Source organism: Garra rufa, chromosome 10, assembly GCF_049309525.1.
Source record: "Garra rufa chromosome 10, GarRuf1.0, whole genome shotgun sequence".
In the NCBI taxonomy this organism is placed as follows: domain Eukaryota; kingdom Metazoa; phylum Chordata; class Actinopteri; order Cypriniformes; family Cyprinidae; genus Garra; species Garra rufa.
In genome coordinates, this window is record NC_133370.1 from 34,607,408 (window position 1) to 34,634,877 (window position 27,470).

General features: G+C 36.5%; 1 protein-coding gene across 1 annotated transcript in view; it reads right to left on the bottom strand.

The window, feature by feature from the left end:
• Positions 1-1,720: 1,720 nt before the first annotated feature.
• Positions 1,721-27,470, bottom strand: part of LOC141344556 (uncharacterized) — a 44,891-nt gene continuing 19,141 nt past the window's right edge. Inside the window, exons 15-34 of the mRNA XM_073849435.1 lie at positions 26,972-27,260; positions 24,027-24,114; positions 23,678-23,895; positions 19,787-19,897; positions 19,571-19,702; positions 19,353-19,487; positions 18,731-18,808; positions 17,978-18,094; positions 17,696-17,863; positions 13,042-13,184; positions 12,120-12,283; positions 11,546-11,759; positions 9,731-9,830; positions 9,536-9,652; positions 9,389-9,457; positions 8,776-8,916; positions 6,059-6,196; positions 5,760-5,972; positions 4,165-4,645; positions 1,721-3,137 (exon numbers count right to left, since the gene is read on the bottom strand). Of these exons, the coding sequence (XP_073705536.1) occupies positions 3,130-3,137; positions 4,165-4,645; positions 5,760-5,972; positions 6,059-6,196; positions 8,776-8,916; positions 9,389-9,457; positions 9,536-9,652; positions 9,731-9,830; positions 11,546-11,759; positions 12,120-12,283; positions 13,042-13,184; positions 17,696-17,863; positions 17,978-18,094; positions 18,731-18,808; positions 19,353-19,487; positions 19,571-19,702; positions 19,787-19,897; positions 23,678-23,895; positions 24,027-24,114; positions 26,972-27,260 (3,124 nt within the window). The 3' untranslated portion in view covers positions 1,721-3,129. The remainder of the gene's footprint in view (positions 3,138-4,164; positions 4,646-5,759; positions 5,973-6,058; positions 6,197-8,775; positions 8,917-9,388; positions 9,458-9,535; positions 9,653-9,730; positions 9,831-11,545; positions 11,760-12,119; positions 12,284-13,041; positions 13,185-17,695; positions 17,864-17,977; positions 18,095-18,730; positions 18,809-19,352; positions 19,488-19,570; positions 19,703-19,786; positions 19,898-23,677; positions 23,896-24,026; positions 24,115-26,971; positions 27,261-27,470) is intronic.

Consider the following 27,470-nt stretch of genomic DNA (forward strand, 5'->3'; position numbering starts at 1 on the left):
CATCGGGTATATTGAATATAATCTCTCAGAGAAGAGCTAAAATTACATTACAGATGGACATTATTGTATTTCATACATTTTGAATGTGTTTAGTGATTTCTCTCATTGATTTAAACTCAAAGACATTTACAGACTCATATTTCTTACTTCCTGAAGTAAACACCCATAAGCAAACTGACTGTTTGAGGTTGAGGCATAATGTGAAAGTTTCGCTGTTGACCACATAAAAATGAGAACTTTGGTTCTGTGCTTGCTTAAAACTTAGCAACATCACTCAGTAATATTTACCAGATTATGATCATGATTATAAACTGTCTGCAAGCAAGCAGAGCTGATGGAAAGCTTATGTTAAAGCCGAACTGTCAAGTTTAATAATCAACGGACAGATGGCGAGCCAAAAAGCTCTCTGAACAGCAATGGATTTCCGGGATTAAACTCCTCTGCAGTGTGATCATAATAGAATAACTGTGACTCTGTGAATCTTCAGTCTTTGAAAACAACAGCTGTGGACATCTGTCCAAAAAGGTGGGTGACAAAAGCATGCATTTAAGATGATGGGGCTGCGGCAATGTCAATAGTCAAACAAAGAGAGGGAATCACCAGAGACCTTTTCTGTCTCATGGAAACTGTTGCCATGGCTGCCATTGGGGACCTCTCCATTGTAAAGGTCAAGTTAACAAGAAAAAAAGCCTGCAGAGGACACTGTCACAAATAACACAAAAAAGACAATGCCATGGAATTAACACAGGTATATATCAGTCTGCCATTCTTGCGAGCCCATTAGATCAGATGGTCAGGGTGTGGCCTAGTGGTCACTGCAAATGCTCCAGCAAGAAGACCCTGTGCTCATGTGGGAAATGTGGGTTTGACTCTTAAAAACTCTGTTGTAATTGTTATACAAAATCTAAGGTGTGTTTGAAAAAAGGAAAAGTCAGGACGAAGTACAAGATGATAAGTCCTGTAGATATGTCCAATTATTTACCGCTCACATTCCCTAACATACTCTTGTGAAGAAGTAGACCATAGAATATTTTTAAAAAGACTATTTATAACAGAAACAATATACTTAAATGAAAACTGAATGTAATGTATTCCTACTCTTTATTGCATGCAAAATGCAATTCAAATGCAATTAGCTGAACTTTAGAGAGCTTTTTTGACCCACTGCTTAATATAAAGACGAGCATTTATGGTAAACTAAAATATACTTTATAGCTATTTCTATTCACACTTGTATGTGATGTATTTATATCTGTAATTACATATTTGTTAAGCTGCAGTTCAGAACATTTAAATATATTAACTTTAAACATACGTCACTTCATCTGATTCGGAAAGCACATTTATATACTAAATGATCCAGACCATCCACTCCATCAGTATTTTAACCCCTTTCTTTCTGGTCACAGGTATAGATTTCCCATGTTCACGAGTTCTGTTCCTATAGCTATACAAGGTTTTAATACATGGGAAATTAGCCATTGATATCATCTTTTGCTCTTGCATTTGTTGTATGATTTTGTTTTCTTGATTGTCTTATAACATGTCTTGTCATTGTTCTGATTGTGTTGTGATACGCTAATATGTTTTGTGCTGTTTGTGCTATACATGCACCCACTATGAAAACAAATTTCTTTCCTGAGGACAAATAAATTATCAATCTGATTTTCTGATGTTAGCACATCAAAAGTCTTGGAAAGCGGCCTTTATTTTTGTAACATTAAATTATTTGCAGGTACGTTTTAAAAAAAAAAAGATTTGAAGTATATTACAAGTGAATATTTGATACATCTTTTTCACAAGATTATACATATAATTAAACGTGACAGAGTCGTGTGCCAGAAAACCAAATGTTCCTGCTCAGAGTACTGAAACAGTACATGGTTTCTGCCCTAAACACCACAGAACTCTCAAAGCCACACGCAACAAGATCAATGTTTGATGCAGACAGAAGCAACAACTCTGTGCTTTATGTCTTTTAAATCCACCTCATACATGCATATACAGTACGTTTCAAACATCTACTTTCTAGCTGTTTAGTAAATTTGTTAAAGAAATGAACTAATGTATGAGGGGCTTCCAGATAAGACAGCTCTCTGTATACGTGCACATAGCGTGAGCGCACTGCTATGTATCACCAAATTTTTTTGACCACATCCTCTTCACTGCAAACCAAAGCCTCTTGTATGCATGCAAATGTCTTCTTCAGCATATTGAGAGAAAACAGAAGAAGTGATGCTTTGCAAGTGTTCCCTTTTATATTTTTTACCATGCTTTTGCATATACTTAATATTTGAAACATTTTCTGGGGAGATGTGGTTTCAGTATTGCAAGTTCCTTATTTAATTTTTATTTGATCTGGCTAAATCCGCATAATAGCAATAAAGTTCTTGACTTCCTCCTGAAATGATGGTAAATTACACACCTGGACTCTCCAAATGCTCACTGGTTACAAAAACAGACACAGCAGACCTGCCAGCCTTCATCTGAGCAGCAAATACTCCTCCACCTCCAGCAAACACGACACATGCTGGTTGTTGTATCATTAAACAATGGGCCTGTGTAAACACACGCATGAGTGCACACGTATGTAAATACACAAATGTTCCTGCATAGATACAAACACAGTTAGTATTAAAAGGCTGCATGTTGTGATACATATTAACTTAGATCATTTAAACTATGGTACACTTCCTGTTAACATGCTATATAGAGTACTGTGGTCTAAGACTGAAACATGATGATTCAGAAAAAAAAAAAGTTGAGCAAAAAGACAATTCTGAATACCTAAAGATTTATTATGAATCAATCATTCATTCACATTAGAAATTTTATAAATTAGCATTATAAAATGTACAACTAAAAAATATATATCTAAATACAAAAACACCAATAAAGGGGCATTTCTAATACAGTTGGGACAGACTTGATCATGCTACCGGACAAGCTCTAACAACACCTCTAGCTTAACCAAAGTGATACACAACACAACTGATTCATACAAAAAGCATCTAGTAGCTCAGAGCAAAATGAATGAATCACGTTTTTGATGTCTATGCAAAGACTTCAGGAATATTATAAGTTGATTGGCTCTTCTGTAAGGACAGACACAGTACAGCCACCACCTCATTATGTTTCTGTAGAAAAAGTAAAAGATTTAGATCAGAAAAATTCCAGAACAAAAACTTACAATGTGCTCACCCCCTTTTGTCATCCAAGATGTTCATGTCTTTCTTTCTTCAGTCCTATATAAATTATGTTTTTTGAGGAAAACATTACAGGATTTCTCTCCATAGAATGGACTTATATGGTGCCTATGAGTTTGAACTTCCAAAATGCAGTTTAAATGCAGCTTCAAAGGGCTCTAAACGAACCCAGCCAAAGAAGAAGGGTCTTATCTAGCAAACAAATGGTTATTAAAAAAAAGCACAATTTATATACTTTTTAACCTCAAATGCTTGTCTTGTCTAGCTCTGTGTGAACTCTGTGTATTCCGGTTCATGACAGTCAGGGTATGTCGAAAAACTCCCATCTCATTTTCTCTTCCAACTTCAAAATCGTCCAACATCGCAGTTTTAAAGTTGAGATTTTTTTGTACTGTGCACTCCAGTTCAAGACAGGCTAGGCTGAAAGACTTTGTCTTATTTTTTCCTCTAACTTCAAAATCCTACATCACTGCATAAGTACTGACCCAGTGTTTACAAAGTGAACATGCAAAGAAGGTCAAACTGTCTTATAAGTGTCTGTCTTATATATATTATTATTATTATATTATTATATATATATATATATATGAATTTTTTTATAAAAAAGAATGACTGTTTCGCTAAATAAGACACTTATTCCTCAGCTGGGATCGTTTTAGAAGCTGCAATGAAAACACATTTTTACCTTCAATCCGTTGAGCACCATTGAAGTCCACAATATGGAGAAAAATTCCTGGAATGTTTTCTTCAAAAAACTTAATTTCTTTGTGACTGAAGAAAGAAAGACATGAATATCTTGGATGGCATGGGGATGAGTAAATTATCAGGACATTTTTATTCTGGAAGTGGAGTAATATTTTAAAGTATGAGCGATATTATGTTAATAATCATTTAAAAATCCACTCCACTGTGTACACTAGACATGACAGAAATGCTTATATACAAATATGTTACTTGCCTGTTTTATGGGTGCTGTTGTCACAAAGGGATTGTTGCTCTTGAAGGGCCAGAGTCTGGTTAACAAACCTCAGCATACCTGAAAGAGAGTCTAGGTCTGGTTCCTCTGGTTGCTCTTGGTCCAGCATGTATGTGAGTGGATTAAAGGACATGTCTGTAGTAGAGGTGGCCTCATGGGTGCTAAAACCCTGCCATGTCTGGTCTGGGGAGGGGGGCAGCAGCATTGCAGCCTGTACACTGGCTTTCAAACTGTCTGAAAGCTCCAGAGAAGTGTCAGAGGAGGTGTTCTTCCAAGAGGAGATGCTGGAACGTGCTGAAGTGTTTTTGTGAGAGGGAGGTGGGGAGCCATGAAGAATAGAGTCTTTGAGAGGAGGAGAGAGAGGGGGAGGAGTGCTGGGTTTGTGACGAAGTGTGATGTTGTGTAGTTCTGTGGCTCTTTCGAAGCTGGAGAGCTTGGCTTGAAGACGTGTGATCTCTGACTCCTAAGAAAACACAGAATAAGGAATGAGGGAAAAATCTCACAAAAGTTACTCCAAAATTCCAAAACCTAGTGAGATGCCTACTGAGAGAGTTTATTTTTGTAATTCTTTTAACAAGAGTATACATTGGGCTTTTAAGGCAAGGTTTACAGATTCAAAGACATTGATTATTGTTTACTTTATGGTACTCAATCCATTTTTTTTTCCAATGTGTTACAAATAGATCCATTTTAAGTCTCAAAACAAGAGTAAATGCTTCAATACATTTCCTTAATTATTTCCTCCATTCTTTGTTCACAGTTCAAGACATGTTCAATTTGGATTTATTAATCATATCTAATTTTGTTTGGCTGTTCAAATTATTATTTTTTTTTTTAAACGTGGCCAACATCAGATTCATATAATGATAATAATAATAATAATAATAATAATAATAATAATAATAATTAATGTTATTATTATTCATTAATTTATTATTTAATAAAAATATTATTAAAAATATTTTTTCGTCAAATATTATAATAGCATTTTATTATTTGTTATTTTTTTATTTAATAAGAACAAAAATAAAAACAACAAATATTATTAATTAATAAATTATGTCATATCATTAATAACATTTAGAATTTTATTAAATCAATATTATTACTATCTTTATTATTATTACATTTTATTACAAAATTATTCTCATATACTATTATACTAATACGTTTTATTGTAAAGAGGAAGATCACAATAGTAATACATAATTTTTTTTTAAATATTTTATGTATTATTATTATTGTCATACTATAAAATCACAAAACTTTTTTTCCTATATTATGCATCCCTACAAACAAGCTCAGCAAAAACAAACTTTTTAATAAAAAAATTGCAATTAATATATTTTTAAAAAAATCCAAATTATACAGCCATGCTGCTGCTTGTACATGCACTTTCCTCACAATTTAACTTATTTGAGGAACTGCTTATATGTAAAATGGACTTGCCAGTTAGTTTCCCTGTCATCAGCAGCTATTGAACAAGCAGTTTTGGAGAATGTACAGATGTTTAATATAGATGTATGGAATTGTTGTATGTAGTGGTTTTGTAAGACACCATCCAGTGAGTTATGCACCTTGATAAGCAGGGTCTCATTAGCACTTTGTAGGAGCTGTTCCTTGCTGTGAAGCTCTGCGTGTAGGCGAGCAGAGGTAGATCTAGCCTCCTCAAGCTGGTCTCGGGCCTGTTGCAGCCGCTGGCTCAGCTGCTCCTGAGAGTTACGCAAACTGCTAGAGATCTGATCTGATACCTTCAGCAGCTGCCCACGCGTCTGCTGCAGAGCTGAAAGCTGGGAGGCAGAGAGAGAAGGTCAGGCCCAGCAAATCAGCTCAACTGTCCCATGAGTATAATAACAAACTTTGTGTGTCTCCAAACCTCTTTGTGGTGCTCTTCTCTTTGCTGCTCAAGTTCCTGCTGCAGGGTGGTAATGGTGGCCTGGAGTCTGACCTCAGTCTGTATAGAGCGCTTCTCCATCACAGACATCTCTTCTCGCAGCTGTTGAACTACATTCTCCTACAGAAAAACAACAAGCAGGTTAAGGACCATCAGGCCCTGAGAGAACTCAAGAATCCGAGAGATACAGTTGAAGTCAAAAGCTTACATACATCTTGCAGAATCTGCAAAATGTTCATTATTTTACCAAAATAAGAGGGATCATACAATATGCATGTTTATGTTGTACTGACCTGAATAAGATATTTCACATAAAATATGTTTACATATAGTCCACAAGAGGAAATAATAGTTTAATTTATAAAAATGACCTTGTTAAAATGTTTACATCCCCTTGATTCTTACTACTGTGTTGTACAGTTGTACAGTTAAACTGCCCGCTGTTCTTGAGAAAAATCCTTCGGGTCCTTTTCAGCATTTTTGTGTATTTGAACTTATTCCCACAATGATGGTATAATTTTGAGATCCTACTGAGGGACTCATATGCCACTATTACAGAATGTTCAAACGCTCACTGATTCTTCAGAAGGAAAAACGATGCATTAAGTGCCAGGGGTGTAAACTTCTAAAATGGAATGAGGATGTGTACATTTTTCTTATTTTGCCTAAATATTATATTTTTTTCAATTAGTACTGCCCTTCAGAAAATACTTACAAGAAACACAGATGTGGAGCATTCACGTTTATAATTTTAAAGAGGGTCATTTTTATAAATTCAACTATTATTTTCTCTTGTGGACTTCTTTTATGTAAAATATTATTCAGGTCAGTACTACATAAATAAATAACCTGCGTTTTGTATGATCCCTCTTATTTTGGTAAAATAATTAATATTTTGCAGATTCCGCAAGGCGTATGTGAACTTTTGACTTTAACTGTATCTCATGAAAAGGGAACTTTCACTTTACTGATCTGATCATAAAAACTGACATGTCACTAAGCCACAGTTGTGATGGAGGATATGCACTTTCAAAGAGGATATGCTCAAAAGGGCCATATGCTCAAAAATGTAGATGAAATCTAAAAAATAAAATATGTTTAATAAAGTATAAATTACTTATTTTTCTAAAGTCACATATCCAAATGAGGGCACAACCCTGAGTACACCACATTCACATGACACACTGCTAACTACCAAAAATAACTTTATTAAAATAACCCTATCAGAGCAGGCCACGAAACTCTGTCCAAGCTTTTGTTCTCTCCAGACTGGATTATTGTAATGCTCTCTTAGCAGGCCTTGTGGCATGTAATATCAAGACTCCAGAATGCAGCAGTGAGAGTAGTCTTCAATGAGCCAAAGAAAACCTGACCAATAGAGTGTTTTAACGTTACGTCATCAATCCAGAAGTCGGCCATTGTGGTGGCACTGAACGTAAACAATGCCATTGAACTGAATAGAACTCGTGCTTAGCAAAAAACAATACTACAAAAACAAGCAATTCACTTTGCCGGGATGAGAAATGGGAAGAATTGTCAGGTCGTCAGTCCGTGACGAAGGAGGCAGATCATACGGATATTTACGACCTATTATAGGGCTTGACGATATGGACTGCCCTATAGCCCGGTGCAACTTGCACATTCACTGTATTCATCTGTATAATGTATAAAGCAGTGTTAATAAGCATAGTGCAGCAGTAACCAAGGAAACACTATCACTGCTAAGCGTTGAGCCCTTTATTAACTTTAGTTTGTCAAAATATAATGCCCTTTCCTGCTTACTAAGTCCTTTTCTATATGATTTAGTAGCTTCCACACATTTTTTCCATGGTTTAGACATCATAAATTAGAAGAACGTCTTCAGTAGTACATTAACCGTGCAATCCAGGCTGTTTGCATCCGAGTAACACCACAAGTATCCGGGTAACTGACCAAATCATGACGTAGGTGCAAACCCTATTCTATTCTATTTGTTTAACTTATTTATCAAAATAAAAATAAACCTTGCTATGTGTACTGTGCTGGGCTAACTGAGAATTGTCACAGCACTTGTATAATGTTGTCCTCTTGTTGGTCTAATTGCTTCTATTGTTCTCCTCATTTGTAAGTCGCTTTGGATAATAGTGTCTGCTAAATGATTAAATATAAGTGCAACACGTTTTACTAGTTTACATGCAAACCAAAAGCAGACAAATGCATTCAAATATTTTCATTCATATGTGGTTACCACATTTTAGTTCTAACTGCTTAACTGCAAGTTAAAATATACTTGATTTACTGATGTTAAAAGTATTTTCAGATCATATTATCTATTGTCAAGATATACATAGAGGGTTGCATATTTTCCTTTCATGTTTGAAGTTTGTACAACTACACCACTTCTCCTTCAGCTGCACGAGATGAGAATACATTTTCACAATGTATTTTAGAATACAAAGCATGCAGTGAATATAAGCATAATAGCAAAATAAAGTTGAAAGAACAAACAAGTTTCCTCCTGAATCTGTCAAAATGGACGGACTAATTACAGACCTACTATAGGGCCTAATGGTTAGAGTCAGACTTGTAACCCAAAGTTTGCAGGTTCAAATCTCAGGTCCGGCAAGGATTGTAGGTGAATTTTAATGAACTTAAAGTGAAATTGAAAACTGTGAGTGACACAGACACAAGTGCCAAGTTTAAAGCTGTAAACGTTTCACCTTCTGATGTGCTTGCTGGGTGACTTCATCTATTTGTCTGTTTAGAGATTCACAGCATGTATGTGCTTCTTGTAGCTCCTGCACAGTCTTCTGGAGCTGTTCACGATACACTCGAAGCTGCTGGCCATGTTCATGAGCATCCTGACACGGACAAACAAACATAACCTAAATTAAGACTAAACAGTGGAACTGTCTGAAAGGCTTAGTAATTTTAGCAATTTTAAAATCATACAGTAAAAACCAAGCATGCATACTTGCATAAGATTATGTTGAGAAAAAATGTATCAGCTCTAAGACTGATAAAATTATTGTTTGTCATAATGACATGGCACCCATGATAAAATTCAAAGAAGAATTAACCAACAATGCCCTGCGTAGATTAGTGTTGCACAATTTGTTGGTATTGTTTAATCTCTGTAAAGCAAGAGTTTAATGTTGTAACACTGTTACTTCTGTTTGTCATTTACTTTTTTATTCACATTTTCTCAAGGCTTCAGATTTTGAGGGTTCAGATCTCCTTAGAATTTATGTAAAAGTAGAATTAACTTTACCTTGTTAAATACAGGGTAAAAAAATTCTACTCTCCTCTCTATACTTCAAACATGCGCCGTACCCTGTCCATGTCCTCCTTAACCTGAATCTGTGACTTCAGCATCTCCAGTCTCTCCGTCAAAAACTGCATCTGTCCAGAAAGCAATGAGACCTCATCAGTTGACTCATCCATAAACAAACTCATCTGTGGTCACTCTCAATGACTCACCTGCTGGTCTTTCTCTCTCAGTTCTTTCTGGCTCTTCTCCAGAGCTTCCTGTAAATACTCCACATTCTTGTCCATCTCCAGCTTATGCTCCTTAATGGCCACATCCAGCTGCCCCAACTCAAGAGAGAATGTAATGTTTTAGTAGAGTGGAGACATGGAGGTAAGGAAGAACTTGCTCATATTTATGTGTGGTACCAGCTGCGCTCTCTGCTGTAGCTCCCCCTGTCTCTCTTTCAGAGCATTGTCCAGATCCAGCACCTCATGGTTCCTCTCCTCCAGCTCCCTCTGACTCTCCCTGTAAACACATACAATGATAGAGAAACTGATTATTTAGTTTATATTTTTGCTTGCAATAGATTTAGAATAGATTAGAACAAAGTTGATAGTGATACATGCAAAATCAACTATAAATAAGAATTTGTTTAGGCATCCTGCCCAGCCCGAAAGGGACTTTATTTGACCGTATTTATTTGATACAAATAAGCTGAGTCTAGGGGATTTGTTATTATTTTTTACAATGCTTTTGATGCAGAAATTACACTCTTCATTTTTAACTTGTGACCAGATATGCCACAATACTAAAAGTACAGATCTACATGTGCATGAGGATTTGAATTTGTTCTATGAGGTACAAAATGTTTCGCAACTCTATTAACAAACCAACATTAACAGGTGCCACAATGCACTGTTAATGTGATCATATTTGACTGAGTACATGCTTAGTTTTGTTTTCAGTCCAGTGTGCAACATGGGAATCATGGCATACTAATGTTTAAAAACACAGTAAATTAACGTAGGGAATCATATATGGTATGAGTTGTGTGGATATTGTCTGTGCTTCTAACTTGTGTTTAAATTTATATTTATGAAGAAAACATTTGATTGTAGTTGTAATAATTTTGTCTAAGCAGAAATGGGTGAAGGTTGGGTAAATGTGGTGCATGTCAACAAAATGAATATTCACAATGACAAAATTCTGAAACACTACTGTTTTTGGGGTAGGGTGAAGTTGTGAATGTGTGTGTTTGTTGTGTTTGTTTTGACCATGATTGGATCAAACTGATACCATTCTGAATAATGGAAGTTTCTGAATTGTAACCGACACTGAATTCAAGGGTCAAGAAGATTTTTTATGTTTTTGAAAGAAAGCCTCTTATGCTCTTTAAGTCTCTTTTTATGAAGTCTCTAAGGCTGTATTTATTTGACAGAAAATATGGAATACTATTACAATTTAGAATAAAATCGGTAGTGTAATTTATTCCTGTGATAGCAAAGCTGAAATTTCATGAGCCTACCAGAAGTGAAGCTGCCTAATATTTTTGTGAAAACTGTGAACATGTTTTTTACAATATATCGATGAATAGAAAGTTCAAATAAACAACATTTATTTGAAACAGAAATCTTTTGTAACATTGTAAACATTTTACTGTAAATTTTTGATGTCAATTTTTGAAGATTAAAAAAGATTTAGTTTAATCTAAACCAATAAATTACATTATCACATTATAATACATAGCACATTACTAAAAGCAAAAACAATAAATATAAGTAAAGGCTAATATTTATAATTAAAATAATAGATGTAGACAATTATTACATTAGAGCAGCATAATGTGGTTTGTATTTCCGTATTCAAAGTGCATATGCTATTATTTATACATATAAACATATGTATGAAGTGTTGAAAACAGGGTTTAGGAAATAAAAAGAAACTGGAATGACCTTATAGGTCTCTGCTGAGACAGATCCACTATTAATGTCCTATTATGCATCCCATATGAAAATATGTTATGAAGGTTACCTAAAAACACAAAATGTGTTCCAAGGCCTTTACATATCCATCATCATCTCTTTCAGAGGCATACAAGCAACAACACAAAGTGCTCAATTTCGGCTGTCCTCAGTCAAACATGAGTAAAGCTGTGGAAACCTCAGAATTGCTCTGTATCCAGTGATGGACAGACTGCTGTGACTTCCCAGCAGTTAGAGCAAGGTGGTGGAGCAGCTCACCTGAGCTCAGCAGCTAATCTATCAATGGTCGCTTGCTGTTGGTCTGATGTCAGCTGTGTCCGCTGCAGCACGTCTCTCAGCTCCTGTAGGTGGTCCAGGGTGTCCGTCAGCTCTCCACGCACCTCCTGCAACTGTCCCTCTAGCAACTGCGCCCGCTGCAGTGAGTTTCTCCTGTCCATCTCACTGCGGTGGAGCTTCTCTTCAAGGTCCACGACTGAGACACATACAAAAAACATAAGACTTTACTAAAAAACATTAATTTCATGTCCCTCAGTGTTTGTAGACTAGACTAAACTATACTAGACTAGAACAGACAGTTCATGGACGCCCCCTTGTGAAGTGCAAACCACCTTTGAGTGAGCATTTCTTAAAAGGAGGTTTGCAAATCCCTAGGCATCCAGCAATGAATTTCTGTTGACAATTCTTAACTTATAAGCCAAAAGTTCTCACTGAAAAACTGGCCACAGTGTCCGTACAACAGTGATTGCTCACTTTTTTAGAGGCTTACGTTTCACATACAACTCAAAAGTTTATGCCGATTATTGTTTTGTTGGTAGTCACTGGAGATGCATACCCATTTCACTCTTCTTATCCAGCAGGCCTTTGGTCTCCTTGAGCGTCTCCTCCATCTGATTAAGCTGAGAGGCTTTCGCGTTGCTGTCTCTCCTCAGGCGCAACAGCTCAAGCTCCATGTCTGACAGCTCCACTCGACACTTACTCATCTCTGAACTCAGCTGCCTGAAAAACACACACAGCTTAACATTACTATGTTTTTTTATCACTGCTTTTATCATTGTCCAGTTGCTATATATACACACACAAGACTACAGGTAAAAGATAAACCTTAAAATAAATGACAGAAAATCAAGGAATGAAAATCCTAGTTGTCTAGTTTTGTCTTTCATGTAAACAGCCAATATTTGAAGCGCTTTCTTCCTCAGCAAAAATAATTTGCTGTAGCAGTATATATAGAGAAAGAGTTTAGCGGGTGTGGCTAAGAACAACAAGGCTCTAAAGCCATTAAACAGTCATAAGACCATCTCAAGGGACTCCCTCAGGACAAGTTGCATGAAAAAATGTTCATTAAAAAAAAGTTCAGTGTTATAATTGAGGCAAACTGAAGCCAAGAAACATGTTCTAGTAATTTCTTCAGTCATATGCTTTTATACTTTCATGAAAAACACTCTTGCTTGCATTATGTTTTTTTTTTTTTTTTTTTTTTTTAGAAATTCTAGTTTATATTTTTTTAAAAAGGGGAACAGTCCGGAAACAAACATTTTTACATACTCAGTTTTCTTTGTTCTTTTTACATACATTTTCTTAATGAGACCTTGAAAACACTAAGATCAATAAATAAATTCCACAACTTTCCATTCTGTGTATTAACCCATAAACATTTTGAGCATTCTATTTGCAGTGGTACACAACAATCACTGGAGAAATATTTCCACAATACAAATGGTAAATTAAGGAACTGAAATGTCATGTTGTCTCACGTTATGGAGCCGGAGAGCTCTGCAGCCTGTCTCTCCTTCTTCTGCACCTCCTGAGTGGCCTCAATCACCTCTCTTTCCTTTCTCCTCAGGACCTGAGATAAGGCAGCGCGCTCCTTCTCCAAATCTTGCTCCAACTGGGACACCTGTGGGCAATCAGTAGGTGCTTTTTTAACATTACTTAAATTCTATTTACGTGAGGAATGTCCTCTACATGAGCAACAGGGTGTCATAGTTTTGCACAAACAGAACAGTGTTTGTCGCTGGGAAGTGCATCATAACAATGCACAATCCTATGTTTAAATCTTGAAACCTCATTAATGTCAGTTATATGCCATTCATTTTTCTTCTGTAAAGTGATGCATTTGAAGAGAAACAGAATATTCGATTACACTTTATTTTGAAGGTTCACTTTAAACATTCTAAGAACTATAAGTAACTTTGCGTGTCAAACAACTAAATTCAATTTAACTCTAATTAGTCTATTAGTAGGCTGTTAGGTTGGGGTTAGGAGAATAAGTTGAAAAGAATTTGCAAAGTTAATAACAGTCAGTAGAATGTCTAAAGTGGATAATAAAAAAATAAATGACCAAATATTCAATAGTGAAAAAAAATATTATATAGTAATTATACAAAACGAATAGTTTAAAATGAGACCAGAATAAAGTAAATAGCTTGAATAAAGTAAATAGGGTTAAAAAACATTTGGAGGTTCAGTACAAAGAGTTTTTTTTTTTACTGAAAAAGAAGCTTGTTTTGTGTTGGAGCAGAACAACCCTTAGGCAGAGCTATACATATCTTCAAACACATGAATGACTCCATTATTTATTGATCAGGTATTAATAAGGATGACATTTAAAAATAACAATGATCAGGAGAATGAATACACAAAAATTAACAGACCGTGAAGATGATATTCTGTCATTTACTCATATCAGAACTGATGCTGTAGTTTTATGTTTCTTACAGTAAAAGTGTCTGCTAGTCAGGATATACTCTATGGCTGACCTAAATGTTTTTATCAGATGTGAAACCTAACAATGTGAAGGTTTTTTGAGTGCGTGTAATATCATATAGTTTTTATTTTTTATGTGACAAGCACACCCAGACACGTACATAGTCACATGTACTGTTAAAATGAAAACATTCAATAAAAATTTACTGATTTTTATCCGTTCAAGAACCAACTGAAAATATCGGACTTAAAAAATTATTTTTGGCACACAAATCAGACTTAAAAAGTATATTTAATACTGAGATAAATGACTTAAGATTTTAATGTTGTCATGAAATAAACTTAAACATTTTGTTGCTTTTAGTATGAATATCTTATCCTTAGGGATATCTTTAAGCTGGTGTGACCGTGTAAATATTCTTTACTTTGGCGCAAATTAAGTTTGGTTTCATGCCAATGTCATGCAAACCTCCATAGTACACATACTGTGGATCACACAGAGCAGATCATATACATGAGGCAGCACAGACCATGCATCTGACCCATTTAAATTTGACAAATGTTGAATTTTTAAGCTCTACAAAAGCAAACATTGCAGACTGTTAGACAGCCTCAGCATTATAAAAAACAATGACGAGCAGAACCACTGGTGTCATGCACCAACAAAATTTAGAGCTTTACAAACTACACATAATGACCATTACTAAAAATGATCACAAGGAAAAGAAAAAACTGGACTTACGGTATCCAGAAAATATTTACAGCGCTTCACATTTTTCACATTTCGTTATCTTACCGTCTTATTCCAAAATGGATTAATTTCATTACTTACCCCAAAATTCTACAAACAATACCCCATAACGACAACATGAAAGAAGTTTGTTTGAAATCTTTGCAAATTTATATATATATATATATATATATATATATATATATATATATATATATATATATTAGGGGTGGGCATAGATTAATTTTTTTAATCTAGATTAATCTAGATTAAATCTTGAAATTAATCTAGATTAATCTAGATTAAAATGGCTAATTTAAATTCTGCTGAAGGCATTCAGAATATGTGTGCTACCCAAATAATGACTAAAAGTAAGTCTTTGAGAACGGGTTTCTCAAGCCAGGTGGCACATTAGACCAGGCGCTCATCTCCTGTTTCCAAAATGCATTACAAACTGCTTGACAATTGCATTTACAACACAATTAACTATACAAACTTGTGTAACCAAGTACTTCTGCGCAAAAGGCTGTACGACGTGCGCGTTCCCGTAAAATACACAGGCGCGCGGGTATGGATAGCCTATCTGCGTGCATAGTCTTCCAATAAACTGCGTTGCTTTTAGAAGCGTCAATTCAGTTGTTGCATATAGTTTAATGTCTTTATTTCGGGATTATCAAAGTAAATTATAACTCAAATTTGAGATTTTACTGGGCCACAGCAGATTTTCACTGGGGCACGTGCCCCAGTAAAAAGGGTCTAGCAACGCACGCACCTGCCCTGAAGCGGCTTCATAGCTGCATCCATGTCTGCGCGTCTCATTTGATGTGGTAATTTGACAGAAGTTGAAGACTTGTTCTCGCCCCCTACAGTGCAATTCAACTAGATATACGCCATCCGCGCTAAAATATCAAGGTGAAAGTCATCATATCTTGCGTAGCTCCCAACCCAACTTTGAGAATAGATTAACGGCGATATTTTTTTTATCGCGCGATATGAGTCTCACGTTAACGCAGCACGTTAACGCCGATAACGGCCCACCACTAATATATATATATATTAGGGGTGGGCATAGATTAATTTTTTTAATCTAGATTAATCTAGATTAAATCTTGGAATTAATCTAGATTAATCTAGATTAAAATGGCTAATTTGAATTCTGCTGAAGGCATTCAGAATATGTGTGCTACCCAAATAATGACTAAACATGTTACACCGTACTTTTATTTTGACAGATTGCCGTGAAGTTTCTGTGTATACAGTATGACATGATGCGAGTTTTCTCAAATGAAACGGTATAAGTGACACTCACAGCAGTTTTGGAGATTGAGTTTATCTGTTCATGTGAGATGCAAATGCCAGAAATTACCGGGAGCGTCACGTGTGTTTCAGTATGCTTGTAGTAAAAGCGCGTCTCCACCATTCATAGAATGAATTTCATACATACAGCCAGGCAAACGGAACATACCGGATTCATATTAAAACGGTCTTTTTGCATTTCAGTTTTCACAGACACTAGTCCATATCGCGATTTGAATTAAGTGACAGACCATATTTGATTTATGAATCCAAAAAAACGATGAATTTACGTGGCATTTCGCGCTATAGTAGTCGATTCGGTTTTTATGAATGGAGGACGACGTGATCCCGTCTGTGTTTTGGCGGAGGAGACATAAACGCGGCGCGACCATATTCTATAGTCTTTGGTATACATCCGCGTTAAACTATCAAGGTGAAAGTCACCATAGCTTGCGTAGTTTAGACCCAGCTCCCAACCCAATTTTGAGAATAGATTAACGGCGATATTTTTTTTATCGCCCGATAAAAGTCTCACGTTAACGCAGCACGTTAACGCCGATAACGGCCCACCACTAATATATATATATATATATATATATATAAATGAAGGGGAAAAAACACATTTACATAAGTATTTACAGCCTTTGCCATGACAAAATTGAGCTCAAGTGCATCCTGTTTCCACTGATCATTCTTGAGATGTTTCTACAACTTGAGTGGAGTTCGCTTGTGGTAAATTCAGGTGATTGGACATGATTTGGAAAGGCAGACACCTGTCTATTTAAGGTCCCACAGTTAACAGTGCATGTCAAAGCATAGACCAAGCCTTGAAGACCAAGGAATTGTCTGTAGACCTTCGAGACAGAACTGTATCAAGGCACAGATCTGGAAAAGGGTACAGAAATATTCTGCAGCATTGAAGGTTCACAAAAGCATGTAGTTTCTGTTACCCTTAATGGAAGAGGTATGAAACGCTCAGGATTCTCCCTAGAGCTGGCCTCCTGGCCAAACTGAGCAATTGATGGAGAAGGGCCTTGTCTAGACTGGTGACCAAGAACGTTGAGCTCCATGGTCATATATGCAGATGACAACTCTGTGATTGTCCTTGAGTGGCCCAGCCAAAGCCTGGGATTGAACCCAGTCAAATATTTCTGAAGAAACCTGAAAATGTGTGTCTGCCCCCATCCAATCACACAGAGCTTAAGAAGTGAAGAGGCGAGGAGAAGAATGGCAAATAATTGGCAAATGATGATGATCAAAGCTTTTTGCATCATACCCAAAAAGATTTGAGGCTGTAATTGGTGCCAAAGGTGCTTTAGCAAAGTATTGAGCAAAAGCAGTAAATACTTATGTACATGCATACATATACATATATATATATATATATATATATATTTGCAAAGATTTCAAACAAACTTCTTTCACATTTTTATTATGGGGAATTGTTTGTAGAATTTTGAGGAGAATAATGAATTTCATTAATTTTGGAATAAGCCTGTCACACAACAAAATGTGGAAAAAGTGAAGCGCTGCAAATACTTTCCGGATGCACTGTATCAAGCCACTTCATGGGGACTTAAATAATTTTCCAACTTTTCCAGGCCTGATAAACGCCATTTTCAAATTTTCTGATATGTCCTGGTTCTCCATGACCATGTGAACTCTGGTGTGTGTACCTGGCTTTGCAGCTGACTCTGGCTCTCTTCCAGCTGTGCGATGCGTAACGTACTCTCCTGCAACATGGCGTGCTGGTTCTGGATGGAGTTCTGCAGCTGCAGGTTCTCCTCACTGGAGTTCTGATAAGCCACACATTTCCTCTTGAGCTCTTCCTGCAGCTGTGAGAACTGATAAACATACTACACTGAGTGATATATAAACCAACAGGAGCTCCTTACTGTCATTTAAATAATGTTCCCCAGGCAGACAGGAAGAGGACGTGCCTAGCTCTGGTGACTGACCTCACTGTCCTTCAGCTCCAGCTGCCTATCATGACGTTTCTTTACCTCCTCTATCTGCTGGAGGTAATGACTCAGCTCCTCTTTACAGGAGGACAGTTCAGTCTGTAAGTTCCTGACCTAGAAAGATCAATACAGAAATTACTACTATGTCCTAATAAGGTCTGGAGTTTTTGTCTTATAAAACCGTTCTCAACAGCAGCATATTAATCAAAGTATGTACTACTTATTGGCTAATACTTTCTGCTTTGAAGACAGAATGATTACTTGACACTGGAAACAGGATTTGGCAACCCTGCTCTACAATAAGGTCGACATTCCTTAATGAATAAGTTAACAATGAGCAATACGTTTGTTACAGTATTCATTTAACGATAATACAACTGTTCATTGTTAGTTCATGCTAATTTGGGACTATTCAATAATATTAATGGATACAGCTTTTAATAATGTATTAGCAAATTTTGAAATGTATATAATTAAGATGTAAACTGAGACATTATTTTCCCCACAATAACTATGAATCATGGTTAGGTATTTTAATATATCAACACTGTCAATTTCAGTTGATAAAAAACTTTGAAAACAAGCAACTTTGTCAAAATTACAGCAGAAATAATGATAGGTGTTGGACAAGGGGGGCATTTGAGAAAAAAATGGTGATAACCACTTCCTTAGACAAAGCAATGTAATGACAAACTCACGGTTCTGTTCACAGTGCTGAGCAGACAAACAAAACAAAAAAGTCAGTTTCACCTTTGAAGCAGAGTCAGCAGCTTGCCCTTCAACATTTCTAAGTGTCTCTTCACTGCATTTAGATTTTGCCTCAAAATCCTGTCCAAAGAACAGAGAACTTACTCAGTGGGAGATTTATACAAACTCACATCATTCACACTGTTAATATGTTTCAGTGGTGTCCAAAAGTCTGAGAAAGGTAAAAGTGCTTATTCTTTTGCCTCTTTTAAATTTAACATTTAATATAACATTTTTAAAATTAGAAATTAATTTGAAGTAAAACCAGAAGATACTGTTCTATAGCATGATCTAAGAATGATCCAAAGAGCATCTTGTGCTTCAATGGAAGCAAGAACATCTTATGTCTACAGAAAGAGTCAGATAATCAATATCACAAATTGCATTTGATTACTGACCAATTAATAGTCAAAACATGTCCTTTTCATTTAAAGGATGTCTGCCCTACTAGTGTCAACATAATACATTGTTCTGTAAAAACGACCCTTTCTCTAAAGTCACATTCTTTTTTTTCTAAATCCTGCAACTTTATGTAATTTAAAAAAATCCAACTTTCAATGTGTTCTCAGACTTTGGAAGCCCACCGTATCAATGGAATGAGTATGCATAAAGGGCGAGATCCGACCTCTGTAAGCTCATCTATAATGGTCTGCAGAAGAGTAGCTCTCTGCTGTGACTGCTGCTTCTCTGTGTGAAGATCAGTCACATTTTGTTCTAGCTCCTCAAGTTCAGTCTGTTTCTGAGCCAGAGACAACTGAAGCTGCAACATACACACATACACTCTTTTAAAAAAAAATTTGAACAACTGCAATATAATTACTTACTGCACAAATTAATACATACCACTTCAATTCTATCTTCCAGTTCTTTGCATTTGTGTGACTGTGCTGTCTTGACTTTCTCTATAGTCTGTTGATACTCCCTCTGTTTCTTGTTCAAGACTGACTGGTAGTGCTGAATACTGCTAGCCTTTTCCTAATTTAACACAGATACATAGGACAGTATAGATATGCAGTTTTATATTAAATTCATTATATTTGCTTTGTATGTACATGTTACCAGAAGGTCTTGTTCAAGCTGGCTGGTCTTCATTACAGCCTGTGAATAGGTAGAACTCTTCTCCTGCAGCTGCTTCTCCAGGGCGGTCACACGCAAACTCTTCTTTTTTATCTAATGAACAGATTTTTGCTCTGTTAGATTGAGTTAATACATTTTAACTCACACTACTTTGCACACCAGCTGGTCTTCGGACCATAATATTGAAGTAGACCAGGAAACATGGGAGGCAGTTTTAAATTCACTTAAATCACACATTGGATTTCAATGAACCAAATATTCAAGTTGAAAATCTTTGAAAAGTCTGTGTAATTATGAAAAAAAATTATGGAAAAATGGTCAGTGGAAGCTAAAATTGCCAACCTATTGAGGGTTGGATTGGGGTGTCAATGGTGGGCCTGTCAATTCTGGTGCTTCCTGGCAAATGCCAATTGTGCTGCACGGTGCTGAGTTTTGAGCACAGGTCCCACTAGAGCAGTGGTTTTCAATCCTGGTCCTGGGGACCCACTGCTCTGCACATTTTGTGTGTCTCCTTTATTTAACACACCTGATTCAGATTGTCATCTCGTTAGGAGAGAGATCTATGTGATGAACTGAGTGTGTCAGATAAAGGAGACATACAAAATGTGCAGAGCATTGGGTCCCCAGGACCAGGATTGAAAACCACTGCACTAGAGGATGATAAGCATTCATGCCACCCTCATGGAGACCATTTCTGACAGTTTGATCAGAAACATGCAAACCAGTAGCCTGCTGGAGGTTATTTTGGAGGGCTCTGGCAGTGCTCCTCCTGTTCCTCCTTGCACAAAAAAGCAGATAGTCCTGCTGCTACAGCCCTGTACAGCTCTCCTCATGTAACGGTCCATCTCCCAGTATCTCCTTCATGCACTTGAAACTGTATTGCACACCAATCCTTCCTTGCGATGGCACATATGATTGTGCTATCCCGGAGGAACTGGTCTACCTGTGCAACCTGATTGGGTTGCAGGTACTGCCTAATGCAACAAGTCGGGAAAAGGGCCCTTACAAAATACAAAACTAGAGACAAATTTGTCAAGAAGAATACGGATAGAGCAACTTTCTGTGACCACCACCTGCATAACCATACCATGGGTTGTCCTGCTGTTGCCTCTGTAGAACATATGTTGTCACTTTCATTTGCACCAAAACAGGAGAGACTGATTGACACTCATTTATGCTTCCTAACTGGACAGATTGATATACCCTGATGCTCACTGATGCCCTGATTCAGGTCTGGCAAGACACCCCCTAGGACACTACACGCCATCTAATCAGGAGCGTGCCAGGACTGCATAGAGGCATGTGGGGGCCATGCACACAACTGACTTAGATTATGAGTTGCTGCGATGAAACTCATTCAGCTGGCATTTTTTTACTTTGATATTCGGTGTGATTTTAAATCCAGCCCTCAATCATTTGATTTGGCCATGACTACCATCACATTTTATTCTCAACAAATTCCACAATGTGTATAAATAAAGATTTTCAACTTTAATATTTTGTTTGACTAGATACAATGTGATTTAAATGTTGCCTTATTTTTATTTTTGAGCAGTGTATACACACACACAAACACATGTATATATGCATGTATACACATGTATATATTAGAGGTCGACCGATATATCGTTCAGCCGATATATCGAGCCGATATTTGCTTTTTTTTAAATATATCGGCATCGGACGATATCCGTGCTTAGTAGCGCCGATTTAAAGTCAGGCATGTCTGTGGGCAGCCCCGTGTTATTGGTGCGGTAAAACGCGCTGCTGTGAAGGACCCCAAACTTTTGTAAGGTTCAATAACAGTTCTGAGAGATAAATGTAAGGCTTAAATTCTGTCCTATGGTCATATATTTACTATATATTACTAGTAAACTATGAAGTGTTGCTTTCACTTAGTGAAAGAAAAGCACAGAACCGTTGGGAACTGGCATAATGTTACTGCTGGTTAAAGGTTTGCTTGCAGTTAAGTTTAAGGACTGTAGTCGAAAACGATAAGCATCTTGCTAACATATTAGCCCCAGTGTTATAAGTTGTTTTATTTTTCCTATATTGGGGTGCGTGGGGTGGAGAAGGCGGCGGCTCTCACAAACAATGCAGCTTTGCGATTACTCCGCCTCGCTCGGAGACAGTGATGTACGGAGGGTGGTTATATCCGCGGGTCTGGTAATAAAAAATGCATTCTACTTGTGGGTGGGTCGCGGGTGGATGAGATAAATCAATAATGATGTAAACATTAACTACATTTTCTAAAATCTGAACCTTTTTTTCAGCATGGATTTGGCTTAAAAGCACGAGTGATTAAGCCTATATAAGTGTGCAGCGATGTGAAGATCAGCTGTTAAAATTAACCATCTATTCATTATATTATCATGCAAAACTAAGAATTAGAATAATTGTAATAGGAAGATCGTGTGCGGTTAGCTAAATCAGAGAACAAATATAGGTGCGGGTGGGTGGCAGGCAGATTACACTATTGCCTGATTTTGCTTTATTTTGTCGTCAAAAGTAAGATTATGCTCTCTTTTGTCATCAAAAGTATTCTGAAACAAGTCACAACTGAGCCGCTGTGCATCTCCATTTAAACACAGCGGTGTTTCGTTTAAGAATGAACATGCGTTTTTAAACGAATCTAGTGAAATGATTCAATTTCCCATTCATAAAGAGAGTCACTTGCTTTATTCAAGAATGAATCAGCTGTTCGAACGAATCAAATGAATAATATTATTCAGTAATTAAATCAGTGTCTTGCCGCCATCTGCTGGCAGGTCCTCTCAGTTATATAAATCATTTAAAATTTCTGTATTCAAAATTTTCTATTTAAAACATTAAAGTTTAACATTAATCTCAGCTCTTAAACTTATGTAAATGATTAACATTTTTTATATTATCTGTTTTATATATTTAATACTTGGTCAGTTCGATCTGTTTGGTTAACTTTGGTTAAATCTTTTATAATAATACTGTGCAGTGCACAAAATCAAGATCCGAAAGATGGTTCATTATGTTCATTGTTCATGATGTTAAGTTTAGAAATGATGTGCATCCACTTATTATTAGTGTGACAATTTAGCATGCAAATAAAGGGAAGAACTTCAAGATATCGGCCTTAAAAATCGGCAGCACATATCGGCCATCGGCTGACCCTGACCTCTAAACATTGGCATCGGCTATAGAAAAACCCATATCGGTCGAGCTCTAGTATATATGTATAAAATAAGTACTATAATATTACAATTTCAATAATTTCATCTGTAAAGTCTCTTTTCTCTTTTGTAATGATTCTTTGTTTCTACAATGTTTAAATAAATCAATTTTTACTATGTAATATAATTTAAAATAGAGGATGCATTTAGTCAATTTAATGCTTACTTACTGAATAAAAGTTGTAAAGTTGACATAAAACAAAAGTTTTGTAAGTGACAGAAAGATAATTTCTTAAAAAAAAAAAAAGTTTCCCAAAATTTTAAACTGTATTGATGCCATTGCTTACATTTAATTCATTAACATTTAATGAATATTTAACTTTTTAATAAGTTGTTTATTAACATGTTACTTTCTGCACTGGTATTGAAATTTTGCATTTAAAATACTATAGAAAAATGTGGACGGATTACATTCTACAATTTTTGATTATATATTATTTGCATTAATACATTAATTACATTAATTATACATTAATTACAGGACTTAACTCTATTATTGAGCAAGAATCATGTCACATGTGAAATAAGTCTGTGATACTTTTTTCACTGATACAAGTTCACATTTTTTGCAGCCAACAAAGAAATTTCAACATAAATATTTTCATGACAACAAAATTGCTGAGACACTGCTCCAGTACAGGAAACACTGATTTATTGGGTCACTAACCTCTTTCTCTAAGGAGGTGGCCTGTGTAGCCTTGTCCAGTAGCTGGTTGTGGAGCTGCTGGTAGTGAGAGGATCTCTCTGTGATGGAGTTCTGCAGGGTGGAGATCTCCTCCTGGGCTCTAGTCAGTCTTTCTTGTAGGCCCTGAGCAGCACTGGCATGCCGGGTCTTCTCCCTCTCAACTATCTGAAGCACCGCCAACAGTTTCTGATAACGCTCACCTATATGAACAGGAGGTGAAATTAAAGTAACAGTTTGTCCAGGAAAATAATACTAAATACAGAAAATTGCATGAATAAATGAAAGTCATAGGAAGGCAGCAGTATCCTGTGCTGAGAGTTATATGCCTCACCAGGTTTGTGCTTGAGAGATTCAGTGGTGCTTGAGTAAGACAGTGCGGGCAGCAAACAAGGGTTCACACACAGTGCTCCTTCCCGATTCTGAAACACAAATCATTCCACAGCCATGAAAATTTTTAAAGTTTTTCAACTGTTGCCAATGCAAGACTCAGACACTTTTATTAACATACACATTTATTAACATGTATTAACATACAGACATTTGTTTCAACATCTCACTGAGAGAAGACGCAAGAAAAACTCTACTTCCTTTCCTTTACCCTTCATTTAGCTCATTAAGAATGGTCAATAACATAATATAGTGTACTACATGAATGCAAGTGATATTCACAGTCATGTTTGATATCATTTGAATTGTCTCGGGTTGACTAGTACAATAGTCTCAATTTTACAAGACGTAGACTAAAAGGTAATACAGATCCTAAGAGTTTTGAGATATTTTGCTTACTGTAGAGGGTGTGCCATATCCCAGGGTATTTCATGCAAATGCCCCCCGTCCCTAAAATGTGTAAACTCTCCTGTCTAGGACTTGTAATTGTTAGTTTCTGTCTCCATTTGGAGGATGTTTGTCTTTATCTGAGTACTACAGCAAAAAGATCAGGACACTTCTGTAGCCAGATGAGGCCGTAGCATGAAGTGTTTATACACTCCACACTATGTATTATCAGTCAGTTATGCATCTTTACTCTTAGATTTATCTTTGAGAATTTGTATTGATCATCCCTGAATTGACTATAAAATTGGCACAATACATTTTAACTGTATTAGTCAGTTAAATTGTCACATTTTATATTATTCCGACTTGCTCTGAAATTATTTTCTTTAACTATTTGGGCCAATCATATTAACATATTTCACAATAGTAGGATAACCTCTGATTATTGTCTCTGCTATAATTTAGTTGTACGTGGTTATATAACTATGGGAGGCTAGACAAATAGTACTTGAATAACCTCTGATTATTATTTGAGCTTTAAGTTATACATAGGTAACTGTAGGGGCTAAAGAAGGGTAAGCATGGGCAACCTACTAATTAGCATTAGTCATAACCACTGGCTAATAAGCAGGCTGGCCAGTTTGTGATCATGAGGTCTGTGTAAAACGGCTGACATGAGACTATGAGCGACAGATTCCTAATGAACAAGTAAATATAAAGTAAAAGGTTAACTTGAATAATCAAGTGGAAGAATGTCAAGTAAGAAGAATTGCATATCAATCTAAATTCGAGTCAGATTAGAATTTATTTTAAATTAAATGAGTATGCAGTGAAAAGACCAAACACCTTCTTTGGCCAAAGAGGTGGACTTTACACCAATAAAACTAAAATCAGTGAATGAAGAGGTATCATACCAATCACAAAAGCAGTATGGAGTACTTAAGGCCGTTACTTTTCACGCTTTACATATTACCCTTAACATATTATCCGTATCATCATGAAACAAGGTGTTATCTTGATGCCTACTCTGTCAATTCTTCGTCATCAGTTAGAAACCTAGGTGTGCCATTTTGATAGCAGTCTTTCCTTCAAAAGCCATGTTTCTAGCATTTGTAAAAAAAAAAAAAAAAGAAAAAAAAAAAGAATTTTCTATCTCAAAAATCTATGCTCTCGGTGTCAAATGAGGAAACATTAATTCATGCGTTCAAGACCTCAAGGTTAGATTATTGTAATGCTTTATTGGGTGGTTGTTCTGCATGCCTAATAAACAAACTCCAGCTGGTCCAAAATGCAGCAGCTAGAGAACCAGGAAGTTTGACCATATTAGCCCGGTTCTGTCAACACTGCTCTGGCTCCCTATTAAACATCATACAGATTTTAAAATCTTGCTAATTACTTATAAAGCCTTGAATGATTTAGGACCTCTGTACTTGAGTAAAATTTTATCGCATTATAGTCCTTCATGTCCAGTGCATTCTCAAAACTCTGGCAATTTGATAATACCTAGAATATCAAAATCAACTGTGAGCGGCAGATCTTTTTCCTACTTAGCACCCAAGCTCTGAAACAATCTACCTAACATTGTTTGAAAAGTTGTCCCATCTCTTTAACCAGGATTACATACAACACACATTTCTAATATCCAAATCCGTTAAAGGATTATTAGGCTGCATTAATTGGGTCAACCGGAAAGGGGAACACTTTTCATAACACTCAATGTACTTGTTATGTTGTAAGAAGAATGGCATCTACGCTAATATTAGTCTGTTTCGTTCTAATTCCGAGGTCACCATAGCCACCCTGTTTTAGTCCATTTCCAGCCCAGATGGTAGATCAGAACCTAGAGATGACCTCTACAGCCCTGAATGTTAGCGGAGACCACATCAACTAGTTGAGCCCCAGAGACAAAAGACCACGGAACCAGAAGAGTCCTCTGCACAATCTGACTTTGCTGCAGCCTAGAATAAACTGCTGGTTTAGTCTGGCCAGAGAGCTAGGCTCCGACTAAGCCTGGTTTCTCCCAAGGTTTTTTTCCCTCTATTTCTGTCACCAATGGAGTTTTGGTTTCTTGCCGCTGTTGCCTTTGGCTTGCTTAGTTGGGGACATTTAATTTCCAGGCGATATCGTCGACATGACTGTACAGATACTATATGAACTGAACTGAGCTGGATGATGACATCACTGAATCAATGATGAACTGACATTAACTGAAAATTGGAGTGTTTACTATTGTCCTTTTGTATTACTGACACACTCTTCTCCTACTTAATACTGTTAAGCAGCTTTGACACAATCTGTATTGTTAAAAGCGCTTTATAAATAAAGGTGACTTGACTTATTTTTTGATCCACAATAAAAATCAGACAGGTTTGGGACTACATGAGGGTGAGTAAAGACCCGTTCACATCAAGAATAATAACTATAATGATATAGTTTTAAAAATCATTCTGAAACTTAAATGTTCAAATGTAATTACTTTTATGTGTGTGTGTATTTCAGCACCTCTCTTAGATGTAGTAAGTCCAGTATGCTCTCTAGGCTGGACAGCTCGGCTCTGTCCTGTTCTTTCTCTCTGTGGGCATGAGCCACCCTCTGCTCCTGACATGCCGTGAGGAGCCGCAGGTCCTCGTTCTCTTTCCTCAGCCCTGCCATCTCCTGCAGCTGAGCCTCCTTCTCAGCAAGCTCCCTCTGCAGCAGTTTCAGCTGATCTGAGAGCTGCTGAACCTGAGACTGCAGCTGCACATGCTCAGTGGAGAGAGACTCGGAACGGCTGTGAAGTTCCTTCAGTTCACTGATCAGAAAACAGAAACGACAGTAACTAGCATGAGAATGTTACATTTTCCATACAGTCTAGAAGCTAATAAATTGGTCAAATGATCGGTTAATTTACCGATTAACAAAAGATGATATGCATATCAGTTGCAATGACATCCATAACATTTTTGGTTTTTCAAATATATTGAGTGAATTTTGTTTTAAACAAAAACACATTAAAACTATA